At 44.0% G+C, this 20,886-nt stretch overlaps 2 protein-coding genes across 4 annotated transcripts; both read right to left on the reverse strand.

The window, feature by feature from the left end:
* Positions 1-903: 903 nt before the first annotated feature.
* Positions 904-10,754, reverse strand: ywhae1 (tyrosine 3-monooxygenase/tryptophan 5-monooxygenase activation protein, epsilon polypeptide 1). 3 transcript variants are annotated; one of them, XM_076036502.1, is made up of 7 exons: positions 10,504-10,754; positions 8,007-8,206; positions 7,688-7,794; positions 7,282-7,488; positions 6,657-6,793; positions 5,311-5,361; positions 904-2,539 (listed from the first exon to the last, which is right to left on the reverse strand). In XM_076036502.1, exons 1-6 carry the CDS (start codon positions 10,565-10,567, stop codon positions 5,354-5,356), a joined length of 723 nt encoding a protein of 240 aa, XP_075892617.1. In that variant the 5' UTR covers positions 10,568-10,754; the 3' UTR covers positions 904-2,539; positions 5,311-5,353. The 3 variants fall into 3 exon arrangements, with proteins under 3 accessions (XP_075892617.1, XP_075892616.1, XP_075892619.1); XM_076036504.1 differs by having other exon boundaries at positions 2,500-2,979; XM_076036501.1 differs by lacking the exon at positions 5,311-5,361 and having other exon boundaries at positions 10,504-10,752.
* Positions 10,755-11,340: 586 nt separating this feature from the next.
* crk (v-crk avian sarcoma virus CT10 oncogene homolog) lies at positions 11,341-19,328 on the reverse strand. The gene is made up of 3 exons (XM_076036505.1): positions 18,752-19,328; positions 17,545-18,137; positions 11,341-14,988 (listed from the first exon to the last, which is right to left on the reverse strand). Exons 1-3 carry the CDS (start codon positions 18,969-18,971, stop codon positions 14,851-14,853), a joined length of 951 nt encoding a protein of 316 aa, XP_075892620.1. The 5' UTR covers positions 18,972-19,328; the 3' UTR covers positions 11,341-14,850.
* Positions 19,329-20,886: the final 1,558 nt, after the last annotated feature.

A 20,886-nucleotide genomic window follows, 5' to 3' on the forward strand; every position in this document is an offset into this window, starting at 1 on the left:
CTTCCCACCTCAAATAAAACAGAAAATCAAAAATCAATACAAATGGCTTGAAAGAAAAACTCGCACAAAATGTGTTTTTTATGAGCCCATAAAGCGGATATAACCCCATATATAAGTCACAAGACACTTTTTTCCCCCACAGCATTCTGTCGGAACAGAACACAAAATGTGTTGTAGTCTGGGTTTGGATTATTCCTCCGCTGGTTACCAGATGTCTGTCAGCCGCAGCAGCAGCAGAAGCTGGGACATTAACATTGCATTTGTCTCACAAACACTATAAATAGAACATATAAATTTATCATTACACTCACAGTTGCCAACCCCAGCCCCACATTCTAACTTGCGCTCCATTTTTGTTTTTCTGGGGTATTGGACAAAGAAGATAAAATCTTTTGGTTTTTTTTGAAGAAAAATGTGGAATTGATGGCTCAGCTCCTGACATCAATACGAAGAGGATTAGGGCCACAAGAGAAAAAAAATTAAGATATTTTTTTTTTCAAGTTTACAATTTCGAGATTAACGTCGAAATCTCGAGAAATTAGTTGGCGTAAAAAAGATGAAATTTTGCAATTAACGTCAACGTGAAGTAAGTCAAAATGTTGAGAATAAAGTCAAAAGGTTCTGCGCACAAATCTAGTGGAGTACTGGGTTAGATGGGTTAATCCACCATCCATCCAGTCTACGCGCCACTTTATTCATGAAATTTCCACTTAAAACTCTAAATGAAAGGTTAAATAAAAATCTCCTGTAATATATAATAATATTTTTTTCTCTTCTTGTGGCCCAATCGTCTTTGGTACATCAAGGTTATGGCAGGTAGTGAAGAGGTGTGTCCCACATCTAGGATTGAACAACTCAATTAGAACTGCAACTCAAGTGAAAGCACAAAAGAAACTCAGTCAGTCAGTTTGAACGGTTTTTAATTTAGATTGTATAATGTTAATTCCATGCTGTGTTTCAATAAGAACAATAGAGATTCCCTGTCTGTGGCTTCAGTCAGATATCCAGTAGTACAAATCATCTCCAAGTTACACATGATAAAGCAAATCAGAATGAACAATGAAAGAAAGCAAAGAAAGGATGCCTCTAGACGAGCGCCAGGGTCACACGACACGACTTCAGCCCGGTCGCAGGCCGACGTTCGCCGTGGTTGAGGGTCGAAACCCCTTCACCCACTGTGACACAATCAAAGATCAGCAATCTGGCATCTGGGACGCGACACACAAAGCCTGGCATGTCAGATTTTCCCCAGCATTTATTCCACAACCTGCTCCTCGATGTCAACCGTCTGTTCCGCAGACGACCTCTGAGGTCACGATGACAACGCGCCACGTGGTGACTCTCCCGACCGAGACCGACTATTCAAGGCGCTACGACCGTCAACCCTGACACGTGACTATCGCGAACGACACAGAAAAAGAGACGTTGCTGCGTGACTCTGGCACGAGAGGAGCCTTAGAAGCACTGAAATGAGGGCGAGAAGCAGCAGAACAGATTATAATTACCTCATGCAAACACTGACCATCTTAATTTTGGGGGGGGGGGGGGATCTGTTGAGGAGCAGGACCAAGTCCAGACTTGACTTTTACTCAAGTGAAAAACCTCTCGAGCTTTGCTGTTTTTGTTTAGTTTGTGTTTTTTTTTTTATATCTTGAATTGAAAATGCTACCTGCTTATCCTTCTGCTAGATATTCAGCACGTGTGCTCGGTTACAGTATTTCAGCACAGGGTGCAGTGCACGGACAGTGACGGAAAACACGACAACAGAATCACTATGGTGTAAAAGTTAAGCTTTTCTTTGCCCCGCGTGGATACCAGGAATTGTGCCAACTATCTCCAAAAAGCTACGGTAACAACAAAAAAGGGCACTTGCAGTTTTTCTAAATTGCCCGTAAAAAGGTAAAATCATTTGCATGGCATCTTACTAAAAACAGAGATAAAACGGCTCCCATAACTAAGTCAACATTATCAGTAATAAAAGTTAATTTTTGTAATTACATTAAGAAAAAAAAATCTCAATACATCCAGCAACCGATAAAAATATTAAGGAAAGAGGAAAAAAACAAAACAAAGAAAAATACAATCAGGAAAACAAAGATAACAATTCTAACTGGCTGTACCAGGACAAATAAAATCCCCAATGCAAAAAATAATAATAATTCAGGGACTCTTTCTTTATCTTTGTCTTTCTAACATTGTATTTCCTGTCTCAATTAAGTGGTATTTTACTTCAATGATGTAAGGACTAATATAAAAAATAAAACAGAAAAGAGAAAAAATAAACTGTTGTGAACTCTGTGAACCTGCTTGGCTACAGAGCTGCCAGAGGTGGAAGTAAGGAGGAGGAAGGGGAAGAGGAATAGGAGGATGTGGGTGTCTTGCAGGGGGGGAGGGGGGGGGGAGAGATGGGGTGGGGAGGGTCAAGATGGGGGCAGGGAGGAGTGTGAGGAAGTGAGGGAGGGTCTGAAGTCGCTGGTGGCGTCGTCTCACTGGGCCTCGTCCTCAACGTCTTGCAGTGCCTCTTTGTTTTGTTCCTCACCTGGACAAGAGAAAGCACGGCGTCAGTGAGTCGCACCGCCGACCTCGGCACGGTCTTCAAATAAATAAATACATTTTAAACAAATGGGACAATAACAGACACCCAGCTCCTTGGAAAGTCCAGTTTAGACGGTGTCTTTAGGTCTGGGCTGTCAAACTCTCATACACAGCAGGCCAAATTTTAACTCCTGGGAAAAGTTGCGGGCCAATATTGATATTTGTTGGAAAAATTGTCCTCCAGATATAATAGTGAACCTCTTTATATAGACCCCAACAAGTTCTGCTTCAACCTGAACAGGGCGGAGCAGACCCGGCCCCACTCCACGAGATTCCTGGGTGTACAGATCTCTGGATGATCACTCCTGGACTGCAAACACCACAATGGTGGTGAAGAAGGCTCAGCAGCCGCTCCACTTCCTGAGAGTGCTCAGGAAAAACAACCTGGAGAAGAAGCTGCTGGTTACCTTCTACACAGCCTCCATAGAGAGCACCCTGGGGTATTGCATCGCAGCGTGGTGTGCAGGGTGCTCAGCAGCAAACAGGAGAGCGCTGCAGACGGTCATCAGTACGGCCCAGAAGATCACGGGCTGCTCTCTGCCCAGCCTGGAGGACATCGCCAACTCACGTTACCTCAGCAGAGCTGGCAACATCATCAAGGACTCCTCCCATCCCAGTAACCACCTGTTTGACCTGCTGCCGTCGGTACAGCTCACTCAAAACCAGACAAATACCGACTCAGAAACAGCTTCTTCCCAAGAGCTATCACTGCAGTCAACAATCACAAAGCCAGTTGAACCTGTACACCCTCTCCATCCACACAAATACTGATCACATTGATCACTGTGCAATAATATGGCACTTTTGTGTCAATAATTTATACTCACTGTGAAATAACCATTTATCTGTCTTTACGTATACCCCGGCACCTGTACATATTCATGCTGCTATTGTTTTAGATGTACATATATTTAGTGTTCTAAATGCTCTTGTTACTGTTTATGCTGCTGTTTTTTTCTTTTCTCTTTTCTCTTTGACACCAAGGGAGTTGAAATTTCAATCTCGTTGTACCCTGTACAATGACAATAAAGGCTATTCTATCATATACAATAAATAACTACATTCCACACATTCAAAATCAAATTTCAAATAAAAAAACCTAAACAAAATAAATAAAACGCAAATAATAAATGTATGCCTCTTTTGTATTTGCAGCCCTGATTTAAATTCTTACAGTTACCTTTTTCCAAGGGCTAATATTAAACATAAAAATAAATCAACAAGAAAGCAATGAAGTCATAATATCCTTCAATGAACTGTTCTGATTGAGCAGAGCATTCTGGGATTTGTAGTTTTACATGTGCTGTTTCATAGCGGCCAGCTAGCTCTAGCAGTGATTCTGTGTTGGCTTGCGGGCCAAATATAAGTACATCGCACACCAGAGTTTGATACCTCTCATAGTCATCATAGTTGGATCAGTTAAGTAAGATAGTCATCAACTTGCAACTGGCTTTTTTTTAAATTATTTTTTTGAAAGTTTTTTTTCTGGGCTCCCTGAAGTCTCTAAAATGTGAAGTGATCTCACCACATCTGTGAAAGAACCATCTAAAAACATGTAAAAACCATTCAGCTTTCGTCTGTTCCATCACTTTAGGGAAAAAGTCACACAGTCAAAAGGCAAAAGCAGAGAGATGGAGTGCGCTTTGCTGGGTGTGTTAGTGGCAGTGAACGGCACATCACGCATCAATTCTGTTTCCTGTTAGCGGCTTTGGGAGCACCGGCGTCCTTCTAAGGTGGGGTCATCTGCAAAGTAGATACTCGAGGAATTTGTGCACTGTGGTTGATGCGGTAAGGAGGGTTCTTTTCTTTCCCTAGGGCTATTTAAAGAAGCGCAGTCACGTGGCGGACGCTAAAAATAGAGCGAAATGGCACTCGAGCAAAAGTGGAAACTGGGATCGTTTTATGTGAAAAGCAGTTTGTGTGACCGCCACTGTGTTTTTTCAGTGTGGGAGAGCGTGAGGCAGTCTGGCCTTGAGAAAGTAAGAACACTCGCTGATACTGCTCTCAATTCTGCGACAATTCCTGTGCCAAATATACAGCTGAACGTCACACTACACTGCACCATCTATTGGGGGGTTTGTCAGCTGCTAAGTGTATTTGGAGAAACTGTTAGGAAGTATTTTTCCCCTTTTTTGGAACCAGCAGAAGCATTCTGTAGCGTCCCAGCTTTAAATAAACATGGAAACTATTAAAATGGAGGAATTTTGACTTTAAATGCACTAATTGAGCGACAATAGCAGCACGTCTTCAAAATACAGTTACTAGAAAACAGTGTGATGCAGGTGAGGAAGTGGCAAAAACACAAAGCGACAGTCTTTTATGCTTATGTACCAGCGCTGGTCCTAACACATGCAGAACGAGCTGTGGAACCAATTTTGGTCCTGCGGGTGTTTGGTGTTTGACTGTAGAAGTTGTGCACAAACCCCTTTGGCATGCATGCCAGAACATAGTGAAAACCTTTTGGCTCTTGGCGTGCAGACAGTTGTTTCCGAGCAGACTTGACAAAGCAGCAAGACGGGCTCGGCTCACGACGTGCTCACGTCCCCGTAGCGGCTATTTAGTGGCGTCAAGACGCAGGTCAATCAAGAGCGGGTGACACAGTTCTGTTACTGAACCGTGAGTGAGTTAGTGTGGATTGGAAAGGGGGTGGTGGTGGTGAGGAGGCCACGCACGCGCGCACACACACACAGCAAGACATGGGTCAGCAAAACTTACAAAGTACAGTTAACATGGGAAATGACAGTCGGGTTTGTTTCCTTTAGGAATCTACGGAAGAGGACGTGACAAGAAGACAAGAGAGAGAGAGAAAGAGAGAGTGTGAGTGAGTGAGAGAGAGAGAGAGAGAGAGAGAGAGAGAGAGAGAGAGAGAGAGAGAGAGAGAGAGAGAGAGAGAGAGAGAGAGAGAGAGAGAGAGGACGAGTCATTGAGAAAGGAGAAGATGATGCTGGAGGAAACTCACCGACACCAAAAACACAAGCTAAATGAATGGAGAAGTGATTATGTCCTGTTATTTAATGACACACTGCTGGCAGACTAAAATATTTAATGTATTACCAATGGAAAAAAAGAAGGTAAATAAAAATTTAGACATGAACAATTTGGTTCAACTTTTAAAAATCAGAGTTTATCTTTGAAGGAAGTGCACGGCATGAACCTCCACCGGTTGAAATGTGCAGATAATCGGCACCCCTGCCAGTTTTACTTCCTCTGCCGTTTGACTTCCTGTATTTGCTGTTCCTGCTCCGCTGCTGAGCTGAGCGGCGTGCGTGCACGCCTGTGCCCAGACGGGAGGGGCCTGGCGCGCTAATGTTTGCCAACTTGACTCCGCCTGCCGCAGGCTGAACTAGAGCGGAGGAGCGGAGGACCCGGTCACTTCTGTCGGCCTGCGGAAGAACTGCTGGCGTCATCTCATCCCGTGTGTGTTACTGTGTTCAGTGAGTCTGTATGAACTGAAAAAAGTGACGCACGTCTAACACACACATTTTTCTCCTTTCACTCTTCCTTCCCTACTTACTTTCATCAATGGACACATTCAAGTCCACTGTGATCTTGGGTGGTGGTTGTTGCTTTAGCAACAATTTTAGTTTTTAAAAAAAAATAAGGTAAAAACAGTCATGACCAATAGCTTTAATAATGATAACTATGATGGAGAGGATGAGGAGACTATGAGCATGTGATGAATGAAAAGGCAGGGACAGTTGAAGTACACAGCCAAATGGAAGGCAGGACAAAAGACATCATGCTGAGTCATGACATGACTCGTGGAGTTGGGAAACTACTTTGTCCGTTTCCTGACATTTTCCCATCACCTTGTCATTCCCACGTGTGCCTTCATTTTAGATGACACAATGCCGTGACAGCATTAAAGGTCCAACTATTACTTAATGTTGAGGTTAAATGAAGGTTAAAGAAGTAGGGTCACTGGTGTGTGTAAGCATCTCCTGCGGGCAGAGCGTGTTGCAGAGATGATGAGGCGGTTCGCAGAGAGAGATAGTGACCATTGATTTGACTGCAACAACACAGATTAGTGATGGTGAATGGGGGCTGTTGTGCTATCTTACCGTCTCCCTGCATGTCTGAAGTCCATAGTGTCAGGTTGTCGCGTAACAACTGCATGATAAGCGTTGAGTCCTTATAGCTTTCTTCACTCAGGGTGTCCAGTTCTGTGATGGCGTCGTCAAAGGCAGACTTCGCCAACCTGAGGAGAGAGAGAGCGAGAGAGAGAGAGCGAGAGAGAGAGAGAGAGAGAGAAAATATCTGTTGGAAGGACCAGATGCTGGCAAATTTCCATTTCAAAGAAGGAAAAAAAATTGGTACCTCCACCGAATTATTTGCCAACCACATGGCACCAATCATAGGAAAATGAATATTACTCTCTTTTTTTTTTTCAATGCATATTTTTTGCCAATGATATTTTTCTGTTTTCTTTTTGCCAGAAGAGGACAACTTAATACAATCCGTGAACTAGAAACCTTTTTCCTACAACTTCAAACAGAGTTTCAGATGAACTGGTCAGAACAATGCAGGGACAGGACCTAGCAGAAGCATTGCAACCACCACAAAATAATCACTGGATGTAAAATAAGAACAAAGAGGTGATTCCTGGTCATCGCCAAGGCTTTCACACTTCAGATCCTTCAAAAAAATGATCCAGCGCGATTCAGATGAAAAGAAAGAGACACTAACCTGCAGGCGCGGTCGGGTGAGTTGAGGATTTCGTAGTAGAAGACAGAGAAGTTGAGGGCGAGGCCGAGGCGGATGGGGTGCGTGGAAGGCAGCTCGGCCGTGGCTAAATCAGTGGCGTTCTTGTAGGCCACCAGGCTCATTTCTGCTGCCTCCTTCCGGTCGTTGCCAGTGGCAAACTCTGCCAGGTACCTGTGATAGTCGCCCTTCCTGGAATAGGGCAAAACAAAAAAAGATAAAAACTCATATGAACACAGCTGAATGCCGATTATACTTTAGAAGGTACAAAGGCAGCTATAAAACACCACATGAGCCCCAACATATGTGCTTTATTGCCATGGCTCATAAACATCTAGTGATGTGATGGTAGATTTTTCTCCTTACACAATACACAACTCTTTGCTCTTACATTTTGTTGTAGAAGACTTTTGACTCTCCCTGTTGAGCAGAGGGGACCAGGTGGTTGTCCAGTGCATCCAGAATGTCGCTGCAAATCGATTTCAGCTCGTTCTCCACCTGCCACCGGTAAAACAAAATAGGAACCATTATTCAATATTCAGGAAAGTTTGACTGGAGCCCCTCTTAATATGACGTTTGACTTTTCACCTCGCCATTCGTTTGAGTCAGAGGACTTTTCTTAGCTTAGTCTTAGTCACGACCTCATACCTGGCGTGCACCACGTATGTGAAAAACAACACAACTTCCAAGTATTTTCAAAAGTCTCTTACCGCACGCCTGTAGGTCTCGATCATGGTGAGTTTCTCTTTTTCATTCTTGCTCTCCTCCCTCTGTTCGATACTGCTGATTATCCTCCAGGAGGCTCTCAGAGCTCCAATCACATTCTTGTAGGCCACTGAAAGCAGGTTCCTTTCCTCCACCGTGAGCTCCACATTCATCTGGGCAACCTTCTTCATGCAAATCACCATCTCTGTTGGGGAGACGACAGAATATGATACAGATGTTGTTAGGGACAACCACTACCCACTGATAAATGGGCCAAGAAGTGGCTGCTAAATAAGCCTAACTGTGTGAAAATGGCACTCTGACCGATCATTGGTCTGCAGTTTGTACACCTCACTGTTTAGCGGGACAACCTCCAGAGTTTTCTCTCCCCACTGGTGCTTAATTATATGGGACTCAAGTTACCAAAACCAGCCATGTTGCATTAACTTAACTTTCAATGTCACTTAATAGTGTACATATTGCTGAGCCTCCCCTAAATAAAGCTCTGGTAAGAAAAAAAAACTGCATCGTCAGAATAGAGAAAGTGAGGGAGAATGATACAGCAACTCCCCTACTGTAAGAGGCCAAAACTAGCTAGGGGGATTACATATCACACCAGGATTGGGAGTGACTCGGTATTCCCCAGGAGCAGCTGAGAGGCATTGTTGGGGAGAGGGACGTCGGGAACAGCCTGCTTAAGAGGGGCCACGACTGTGACTTAATGGCAAAGGAGTGGGAGACAGGGAAGGAGTGGTTTAGGAGAACAAAAGTTACAGTGTCCATTGCTAACGTCACCGAAGGCTGAGGGGGATGTGTTACTAACTGCTATCAATTAAAACACTTGGCGCTGGAATTACTCCAAACACAATGTTCTCCTACCCAAATGGAAGAAATGGATATATATTAGAAACACTTGGCGGGTTTTTGATGACCCTAAGGTATTTCACCAATTCCTAATTAAATTTTTAACTGCAGTTGGAGTGCAGCAATTACACCATCTCATTAGTCAACTCGTAAAGACAAATGCATATGCTATTTTCAGCACTTTCCAACATATCCACTGACTCTCCATCACCCTTTTTCTGCTTTGGCATTGTTTTATTAACCAATCATTACATCAGTTGCTTTTTGGGATATACATGGCTCCATTACTTCTGAAATCCACTCCTAGGTATTGGGCAAATAACACATTCTGCTAGGTGGTGAATAAAGACTGGGGGAAGGACCTGCAAATTTATATTAAGAGTTTTATCTTAAGGGGACAAATCAGGAAAAAAAAATTATATATATATATATATATATATATAAATATAAATATATAAATATATAGTAGTGGTGTCTGGATCGGTAAAGTAAAAATAAGCACTTGAGGTTAAATTGTACATTTGTATTGAATCGCGCTGAACCGAATCAGATCGAATCATACCAAATTATTAACTATTTTTTATGAATCGTCCCTGAATCGGATCGTAGCTTGTGAATCGAGATTTCATACATACATACATACATACATACATACATACATACATACATACATACACACATATATACCTTTAGTGTTGGCTGAACTCGCCCAACGCCCTTCAAAAACGAGTCTTTTTGACGTCAACCCTTCGCACACTAACATATTTAAAACAAACGGCCCGCAGGGTGCAAATTTATTCGGGAAAACTGTAACTCTGTGTGCACGCACACACTTGGCCCTAATCCTGCGAATGAGTCATGGCACATTCACTTGTCGTTACGGGGCAACGTGTCATCAGTGGCAACGGCCGTCGTCTAAAAACAACCTCTGCGAGGCCTGTAATGGTATGACAACCTGATAGGCTAGGCAAGCGACACAGGAAGAGGCTACTGTTAGCTAAATTGATCAGCGCACATTGAAGGGGAACACCCCGGTAAGCCAACAGCTGCACGGGCGTCACACTGGCTTGCCGAGGCGTCGAACTCGCCCAGCATCCAAAAGCGCGCACACTTCTCGTATGAGAATGAAAGAAAAATATATGTAATATTGTGTTGCCAGTAATTAGTCAAATGTGCCAGTGGCTCAGGTGTTGAACTACAGAACTAGCATCGAGCACGGGGAGGCAACTCCTGACAGCCTGCTCCGCCATTTTGTTCTAGCCGCGACCACCCCTCCCCCCTCGCTAACGTTAGCAGCTGCCAGTCACCTCCGAGCATATATATATATAAATATATATATATGTGTATAAAACAAAGAACAAAGACCGTGAGCTCCGCCAGCATAGGCTCGCACGTTAATGCCACGCCGTGTTCTTTCAGCAGCGAGCAACGGGCGTGTCAATTGATTCTTCGCATTGACAAAAACGCAGAGAATTGGGTTAGATTATGCTAACACTGAGCTATCTAGGTTGCCCCGAGCGATGTTCCATTAGCCTCAGCTAGCGAGCTCGCTAGGTTGGCTCGCAGGGAGCGGAATCGAACGTTGCGGCCACCGCTCTAAAGTGGCGGCGACACTCCGAAATGCGAGGCGTGGCTTACCGTTATATCTCTCTGCCTGCTCGGCGAGCTTTGCCTTGAAAACTTGTTCCTCTCGCTCCTCCATTGTGGGCAAAGAAGCAGGTGCAGGTAGGCGAAGAAACGGAGAGAAGCGAGTGAAGTGGGCGGTCTTGCGAGGTGTATCGGCGGTTCCTGGAAATGAAGTGGCTCGATGAGTGGTGTTCCGCCCCACCGGCAGCTCCGTGCTGGGATGGAGTAAAGATGGCGACCGGGCTCATCCGCGCACAGCACACAGACGCGAATGAATCATCGGCTCTTGTCCGCCCCTCCCCTCTCCAGTTCTCCATAGGGAGGAACTGTCGGGGGGGTCTCACCGAGCCGTTTGGAGTTAAAATACAACTAGTGCAGTTGGAGTTTCTGCTTGTATATACAGAGCAGAGCAGTTCTGCACTTGCCGAAGGAACATACGAATTGTTACAATCTTAGTTACCAACGTTTTATAAAGGTACTTTTCCTTTGTACTTTTTTGCTGTCTTTCTAGGTCAACTAAGATTTTTTACGTTATACTTTTATGTCGGTGTTATTCAGCCCCTTGAGTGACATTTCATCCCACGAAATCCGCCCATTATGTTACTACCCAAAACCTAAAATATCCATGCGGTTGTAGACTTAAAATGCGTTTTGTTGTTTATAGCATTAGCAGAAACCATGTCTTACTTCTTCACTGTCGACACAAGATTTGACTTACGGGATCACTCATACATTAAGTGCTAAAAAAGCATGTCTATTGATCGTCTATTTAATATATATTTATATTGTGAGACTAATAGAAATCATAGTGTTTCCAGAATCAAATACAAAATCAATACATTAGGCAAATCGTTGGTCATGGGTTTGACTTTATTTACTAGTATTTTAACACATTACATGCTACACAAAATAAAAAGTTTTTTCAATTGTCTTGAAAGAATATAGTGTTATAATAAAATGGCACATAATGATATTAACACAATTCCAACCAGCATTTTGCCACCCCTTCCTTTCTATTAAAAGGAATGAATGACTATCTGTGGAGATGCTAGAAAAATACTTCTTGGTGTTTTTTTTTTTTTATGGCAACAAAATTAATAGAATAACAAATCATTTGTGAGAAAACTGCAGCGCAGTGTGAATGACAAACTTGGGTTTGATCATACGCAAAACTGATTCAAATAGAGTTTGAGCACAAAGTCTTGGTGGTAGCTATTACCGTTTCTTGTTTTTTTGTTCCAAGACATGAAGTCTGTATTTTGAAGCGTCAACGTCTTAATGTTTAGGAGAAAAGCCACCTTGAAAATTACATTTTATTTGTCAAGAGACATTTGAAGGTCATGGAGGTTTGTATGAAGTAGAAAAAAAAAAAACAGTTAAACCTGTAAAAAGCTACAGGTTTCTGAATTCAGTCACATTAAAATAAGTGCATTGTGGAAAAAAAAATCTAATTTCATCTCCTTTAATCATAAACACCCACAGGATATGAGTTGCACGGGGACCAATCTCTGATTGCTGTTACTGTGCCACCTAAAGGTGACATGGTGTACTGTTCAGGAAGAACTTTACCCCGAAATCGGAGAGGAAGTTCACATACGGAAGTGAGGTCTCAAGAGTTCAAATTCACATGGCCCCAGATTCAGCCAGGCACAGGATTAACTTTGACACCTGGCCCACTTCGTTTTTAAATCCAGTCTGCATTATGATACACAAATGTGATGATTGTCAGGTGTTAACTAAGGAAATTATTTGATATCTTGGGAAGAACATAAACATATTTAGATTTGGACAAAAACCCCAACCCTTCTATCTATGGGCAGAAGGCTGAAAAAAGACTGTGACGTAAAAAGCCCAAGGACGCTAGTGACTCATTAAAAGGATGAGGGTTTAAATAAAAACGAGATTGGCAGAGTGTTAAGCAAGGAAGACCACAGGAAAAGGGGCTGATAAACCAGAGGATTTAAAAAACTAAAGGGTGCAAGATGACAAAACAATTATTAAAACGCTAAAAAGACAAACAGAAAAACAAAAAAACAAAAGGCAGGTACCCAATACCAAACTCTCCCCTCTCCTAGGACACATTTACACAGAGCAATCGGTTCTTCGGTGGTAGACTTTGCGGTCTAAAATGGGAAGATGACACTAACTAACACAATGGACAGCCTACATTCACTCCGTTCAACTTCATTCATGAACATGGGATGCAGAAGGGGAACATGTGGCCCTTGTGAGGCGCTGGGGGCAAACAGATGTGACTCCCCGGAGTCACTTTATCCATTTCGACCCAGCGCTCCCTCCCGACATGCAGCAGTAAAAAGTGAACATCAAAAACTGCTTCCTCCCAGATTTAAAACAAACAAAACAAACAAACAAACAAAAAAAAACAACCGTGAAGAAAACTACAGATAACAAAAACAACAATTTAGCATGTAATGATAATCACAAAGTACATTGTTTCATAACAATATGTTCTTTTTTTCCTTACAAAAGACTACTTGGTGGAACTGGGGGAGGGTTACTGTGAGCCAAGGCGGGAAGTTCGATGTAGTGTTGCCTTGTCACCTCCACCTCAAAGGTCTCAGAGTCTCTCAGGTTCACTTCAGTGGCCTGCTCTACAACTACAACTAGGCCAAGTTGCTCCATGCTGCTGGTCTCAACTCGGTTTGCTTTTGTCCATTTCATGTACTTTATGTCTCTCTGTGTGAGAATGTGTGTTGAGTAATCCTTGGTTTGCTCCTTCAGAGGCGGCGCTGTGCAACACCAGATCACTTTGCACTTTTATGTCTTTTAAGTTAAAATGCTGCAGCTGCGATCAGTCACTTATCTTCAATAAAACAAAACAAAGAAAAACAGAACAAAAAAACAAAACAACCCAACAACAAACAAACCTGCTGCACTCGTATGCAACGAGTAAAAGTAGTGAGTAAGACACACAGTAAACAAAACCAGAGAACATTTTTCAGTCCAGGATTAAAAGTGTAGATGCGCGAGTGTTTTACCACACCTGTAAAATCCTATTAACAATATTTCATAATTAAATATTAGCGAGGAGTAGAGGCAGTCCCATCATAATAAGATACTGTTCAGACGCTGAAGCAGTGAATATGTTGCTACGGCAGCTTTTAGTCAAATAGCATCAGTTATCCAAGTGGATAATGTTGTAACTCGTTGCAAGTCATGCATGCCTGCAATGAAATATATCAGATTTCTCTTTAAAAAAAAAAAACTTACAGGACTCCGAGGTAATTCTTGATTGCATACTAAATATGAATCTGATGCCAGCAGGAAACAGCTAATGTAGCATGAAGCCTGTCAGGAGGGAGAACAGACTAGCCCCTCTCAATGTAACCCTTCCCCAGAGAATGAAGAAAAATAATAATTAATCCAACTGTTCACAAAGAGTTATGACCACAGTTTTTTTTTGTCTCTCGTTACGATATATATTAAATCAGCTCTTAAGGTCCTTAAGGGTAAATGATTACTTTTGCAGGCTGTTCTTCCTCTGCCTCTCTTTAGGCTAAACTACACAAAAAGCTGCTGGCACAAGAGTCATATTTTCAGTGCAGACAAGAGTCAATTTTTCCATAATTGCCAGGTGGGGAAAATGATTCCAAAAAAGACACACCATTCCCTCAAGCGCAGCTTGTGAAAAAAAAAGAAGAAAAAAAAAGAAACCTTGACAGCTTCAGATGGAACGCAATGAGAACTGCTCCTGTGCTTTCCCGCTCCTTACTGTATATCCGTCTGACGCGAACGCAGCGTAAGTGATCCTACGGCGCGGTAACCATAGCGACAGATGAGGGTGAGGATGAGGAATGACACGGCGCTGGGCTGTTATCTACTGCCCTCCCACCCCCCACCCCCCCATCCTCCATCCCGACACAGGAAGAGGAAGCGGTTGATTTTTGCGGCGAGGAGCCTCCTGGAGAGCGAGGGCAACATCTCAAGGGTATTGCCACTCTCCACCTAGCAGGAGATTTGAAGTTTACAGCTCCACGGCTGAGTTTATAACCCCGATAGTCGTGTCAATGACTCAGGGCAGGCGGCAGATGGGAGGCAGAAATGACTGCGGATGAGAGGGGGAGTGTATTAAGAGGGTCCGAGGAGGAGGAGGAGTCTGTTTGCTTTGCTCTTCGCTGATTATCGGGAGCGGTGCTCGGGGCTTGGAAAAGCTGGAACAGGCATGAGGGAGATGGCGAGTGTGTACATCTGGAAAACCAGGTGATGGATGGGGTGGGGATAAAACAAAACCAAATAATAATAACAATAATAATAATAATAATAATAACAATAATAATAATGATAAAAAAAGATCAGGGTCTAACACTAGTGTCCAAGTTGCAGCCGGGCTCTCCGCTCTCAGCTGAGCTCGTCCTCGGCGTTGTGCTGGTCCAGCAGTTTGACGTGTGTGAAGGGGAAGTGGCCGCGCTTGCCTTTACATTCGCCTTCCCACTGGCCGTTCACGTTGATTTTGGTCACCTTCACCATGTCGCCCACCTGCACAGAGAGGGACGGAGGGAGAAGCACGTGTGAGGGTTCGGCGGCAACGAGTCACTCTGTGTGTAGCAGACAAGACCAACTGAATGGTAAGAATGGACTCACAACATGTAACGTTTCCACACTACATTTCAATGCTGCAGCAGCCTGCGACTGAAGTCGAGCCTGGCTAAGAGTTTCGGTCCCCGTGGTTTCAACTGCCTGAGATGTCCTTGAAGCCCAAAGGAATTTAGCTCTTTATTGAAATTGGTCTTAAAACACTGAATACAATGGATGAAATAGAGATATTCTATTACCTACTATTAATATAATTTCTTCAAGTTCGACGTGCTGGATTATAACGCTTAACGGGACGCATTATGGTCCCCAGGCCGTAATTTACCCATTCCTGGGCTGGACAGAATAACTGACAACACCATTCTAAACGCTCCAGCAGCCGCACCTCTTACATGGAGAGGCAGCGGCACGTTACGAGGACGCGCACTCAGCGAGGGCAGAGGAGTGGCACGCCGGGCCTGTGTCGCTAAAAACTGAGCAAACAAGGAGCCACGGGCGACTCCAAAGTTCACGTCAATGACGGCGACGGCTGAGGACTTGAAAGCTGTGCCGGCTCGCGGCTTCAGCCTGATAACATATCGCCGCCGCTGCCGACGGGTTACTGTTTAACCGGCAGCATCTGCATCGCTGCAGGTGTCGCAATCAGGGTTTTTATTCCTTTGCCGAGTGAGTGTGAGATTGTTTCACGGGTCCGTGAAGTTGGTGGGGCTGCACCGCGCACAGTACATCGATTGTCAAGTCATTTATTCTTCAAGTCTTCTTATTCTTCTCCATAATTTCTTAGTGCTCTGTTAATATTGGTATTTAGTTTAATGTTGCATCTTTTGGTGGCATTTTTCATTCCAATTTAGCGCCATTATTTTAAAGGCATGGTTATCTTTGAATTTTTGACAGAATATGTAAAAAAAAAGAAAAGAAAAAAAAAGGCCCCTGTGCTCAACCACTGTGATTCCCATCCAGAAAAAAAATTCAAATAAAATACTGACGTGAATTTTAGCAAACTCTTCCTCTATTGTTTTCATGATGAACGCCATATAGGCCTGAGCATCGTGCAACAACCTGCAACCCTAAAAACAGATTTTTGATCACAGCCGCTTGTTGACGCGTCTATTGCAAAATACTCACAGCGGCTCCCATGTATACGCAACATATAATGGACGTAAATTGCCTGTGTGACGCAAGGGGCAGCACAATCCAAAGTTAAAGCCTAATCATGATGTGTCAGATAGTTTCAAAAACCAAGCAACATAAGGGCCAAAGAAGTAAAGACACTCATTTTTAAATGTTCTTTTCTCAAATCAACAAATCAGTTCCTCAGCTACGTCGAGCAACATGTGTTCAATCTGATAGTGAAAAAGATGGCCTTTAGTCAGACTTTATGTCCACAGCCAGTGGAGTTTCTGAACCTGAATATTTTGTAGTAAGTAAGGAATCACAGCCAGTGACGCATATAGTTATGAAACTGAGCCCCAGTGTTACAAATCTCAAGTCTTAGAGCTGCAATATAATTAAGTTACATAAGTCAGTTTCACAAAGTGCAATCAACGTCTTTTTTTCTGGAGAGAACCAGACAAGGAAACGTGAGTTAATGATTAACATTTTTCTTTGTGCCTTTGCTGAGTCATATCAGGTCGAGGACACTGGGTAAACCCTGCAGCTTCGCCCAAGTCAGCGCCAGGTAGGTGAACCCACAGGTGGGAGTGGCAGAAGCCGCCACCTGTGAAGAATTTACCTGCAAAGCTTAACTGAGTGACTACAGAGGTTTTCTATCTGACGCGGGAGATGAAACGCAAGGCAAGGCAAAAAAAATGGACCGTCTGAGCGTTCATTTCTAATAAAAGGCAAACATTCGGCCAATCAGAGGATGACACTGAAGTCCAGCAGGGCCCACTAGACCGCCTCCCAGTCTTGCTCCTGGCTCAGCTTGACTCCTGGCTTCACAGAGACCAGAGGAAATGGTCCCGTTCCCAAACACAAACTATTTCCTTCCCCCAACGACCTGCTCCATGGGAGCCCTGCTCTCGCTTCCGGACAGTTTAATAGCCGAGCCACCATAAGCGCGGAGCTAAGTGGCAGTTCTTCTACGGGGAGCCTAATCTGTCGAAAAAACTGGGGGGGCCGGGCCTCATCCGGACACATCGCACTGGCGCTTTAGCAGACAGTCGAGGCAGCTACCATGCATATTAATGTGTAATGTCCCTGCACTCTCTTCTGCAGAGGAGATACTAAATGACTCGATCATCTGGCAAAGTGACGCAAAGAATCTGTCCGAGAATGCTCCGACCTTGATTCCTTTTCCCAGCTTGCCAAATACAAGGGAAGAAACAATCGCGAGCACAATGGGGAACAAAGTGAAAGAATGTAACTTTGCAGTGATAAGCTGGGAGGCTTCTCGGACATCCTTTGCCGCTAACTGTCTCCTTTGGCCCGGCACATCTCGACAGGTTAACTTGGAGGAGCTAAGAAAAAAAACAAAAACAAACACGCATCCATATTTACCTCTAAGGCAAGAGCCGTTTTGTCATAGGCATTAGGCACCCTCTTCTGTACCGCCCTGGCATAGACGGGTCCATTCTGGAGATTGGGAAGTGGCGTGGGCTGCGCGTACTGGCTGGGATCTCCCAGCAGCGGAGTGCCAGGCGGGGCCGCCGAGGTTTCAGAGTTCCCTTGCATCCCCATCCCTCCGAGCGGGCCTCCCGGCACGCCATGCCCCGCCACGGAATTCGGAGACGCCGGTCGGTACTTCTCGACATACGGCACGGGAATCATCCCCGCCCGGCCCTCAGAGTTCTGTGCGTTCCACCACTGCTCCTCCGGCTTCTCCAGGACTCGGAGGACGTCGCCCTTCCTGAACGGCAGGTCCTCCTCGTCGTTGCCGGCAAAGTCGAACAGCGCCCGGACGTACTCGTCTTCGAGGCGCGGCGGGGGGGCTCCGCCGCCGGGGCCCATGCTGATGAAGGAGGTGTGTTTGGACTTGTTGATGGGTTCTATTAGGGTGGTGGTGTCTAAGTAGTGGATTTTATAGAACTCGAGCAGAGCGGGGAGAGCGTCAAACTCCTGGTCTCCGATGCGGAACCTTGGATGCGCCAAACCTGGTGGGAAATGAGGGAAGACAAAGGATGTATTGAGGACAAAATGAGGAGTCTGTGTACAACTGGGTTTGAACTGAATAAAAACACTCTTGAGTTAAATAACAAAGCACAACGGCTCTGGCTTCAGGGGTCAACCAGTTGAACTTCTTGCTTTTCTTTTGAAATTGATTCTTATTTCATTAATGACTGAGAGGCTTTAACGCTATTGAAACAGAGAAACGTGATTGCTATGTATAAATAGCATTTATAACCCAAAAGCAGATATATCAAGCTCGTATATGACTGATGCACAGGGCCAGAAACTTCATTCAAACAGGCTTACACTGCCCCCCATGATTGGATCTGATTTAGTGTGTCATATCTGGTGAGTAATCTGTGCGAGCAGTTGCATAAGGTCTGGAACCTACGACCTTGCCCTGTTACGAGCCAAAATTCAGTGGACATGTTTCAAATGCTCTGGCCTGTCGGGCGTTCTCCATTAAAACAGTGATCTAGCACCAGCGTGCATCTCCTGTTGGTGCAAGTCATGCAAGAACGGTCACATCAGCATCTCCATGTGCCGAGCTCCCCCACCTCTTCTCCCCGGCCCCCCACAATAACCCAAGTTATCTTACCTGGGCCGGATTGTCGGTTGTTGCTGATGCTGTTAATGATATAATGCGAGACTTTGGAGTTCTCCGACACCGAGAGGACGTAGTCGCCGGGGCTGGTGATGGAGTCCCGGACGAGAAACACGCCGTGCCTCTGCCCCTGCAACAGAGACACAGCCTCCTGCCTGCTCAACCGTCCCCAGAACCAGCTGCTGCGGTCCTCCGCGTCAAAATTTCCGGCCATGGTCACCACTCAAAAGCCGAGGCTTCGCCGGGCCTTCCCGTCTCTCCCTCCCGTTATCCGCAAGCAAAGCCTTCAACTCATACAAAAACTTTAGCGCCTAGAGCACGTTCAGTAAACAGGCGACATCCGCAGCTAGCCGTCTGGACATCAATTCGCCCGACACAGACCGACTAGCGGGCGATAAAAAGCGCCTCCTGTTCGTCTCGTGGCCGGTAAGAAGCACCGATAACCGCCTAGTGCGTTTTGGCGATGGAATAGCGGCCACAATGCGGCGACCGATGACAACTAACTTCAAAAACTGAAATGGCGGATACGGGAAAACAAAAAAGACCCCACTCACCGGATGTGATGTAGTAATTATGTGCAACAGACGCACGGGCGCTAAAGCGTGCCTAAAAGGCTATCCAGACACTTCCGCTTCGAGATCGGTTGCTACCAGTGCTAATTGAAAGTGTAAACAAACAAATAATTTCAAGATAAACACAAACCTACTGCTATTGGTCCGTTATCACAATTCATCTTTTACCTCTAACTAATAGCGGCATTTTTGAGTTCTCGTGGATTTCTTTTTTCGAAAACGTTTTATTCTGAAAATTGGCAAGTAAACTGCTTTTTCCTGTTTAGCTCTGTCGAGCTTGATGGTCCCACTCGTGGTGAGTTGTGAAATCAAAAGCTTAGTACATTATTGCGCCAGACAAGTAGGTGTGCTGTGATTTGATAAAAAAAAAAAAAAAAAAAAAAAAAACCTTTTAAAATAAGTACTTCACAACCTATCCAACCAAATATAAAAGTGTAAACAGAGATATTATAATAAATAAATAAATGTTCCGTATTTAGTCAATAGCTGTAGAGGTCGAACCATTCATTACCTTCAGATGCGAATAACGGTTTGGTTGCAATGTATAATTTTGTACATTAGATGTCAGTAAAGCACCGTTGAAGCAATACAGCGTCTTCGAATGGCTGTTGTTTGAAATCCAATAATACTGGAAAAACGTCCTTAGAAAACAACAAGCGTGACACTTTATGACGTTGCCAACGAATAGTGTTTGTGTCTCTCGTTTAAATACAATGCTAGGACTTCAAAAGAAGGATATACTATCCTATACTGGGTATATTATATAACCAGTGCATGTATTTATTCAGTACATTTACCTTTTACTGTAATATGGAAGCACCTCCATGAGGAGGTTTATATGTTTACTCTGCCCCCATACTGGATCTTTTCTCACGGGAAAATAACATTGAATAATAGTAAGACAACAAAGTAACATACTTACACCTTGAGAGAGTTCTAGGCGACATCTGAGTTAGTCAATGTTGTTTCAAACCTATTGTAGGAGCTGTCTTTTGAAAGCCAAGGCAATTGTTTGGCTTTCCTGCCTTATTGAAACACCCGATCATATTATGTGAAGGCAATCCACAAAAGCTGTCACTTGTTTTGGCATCATAGAGTTTATTGGTTTCCTTTGTATAACAGAAAATTACACGGTTCACAATTTCATCTTTAAAAGGCAAACCATTCTTGTCGACAACACACCTTAAAAAGTGCAGTAAAAATAAAGGGAGCTTGGTAGTTTGAGAAAGAGAGCATAGATACTGTAAGGGGAGGAAAATTACAGAGGTATATTTTTGAATGATGCAAATCGACAAAAATGTTCATGGCTACAGACTCTCAGATTTAGAGAATGTTTCCTATCTACTGACAGTTTATAATATATGACAGCAGAGTGTTTGAGTTCATCATACAAAGAATCACTCCACTTAAAGCCTTCATGGATCCTCCTTTTATATCTCACTTTAACATATGAAGAGATTTTGTCATTGTGTCAGTCTCACCTCTTCACAAACAGTCATTCGGGGGAACAGAATTGGATGACAAACATACAATATATGTGCTGCAGCAAAGTGAATT

The sequence above is a fragment of the Nelusetta ayraudi genome, unplaced genomic scaffold, assembly GCF_046127955.1.
Source record: "Nelusetta ayraudi isolate G7.1 ecotype Tasmania unplaced genomic scaffold, CSIRO-AGI_Nayr_v1 ptg000048l, whole genome shotgun sequence".
Lineage (NCBI taxonomy): Eukaryota > Metazoa > Chordata > Actinopteri > Tetraodontiformes > Monacanthidae > Nelusetta > Nelusetta ayraudi.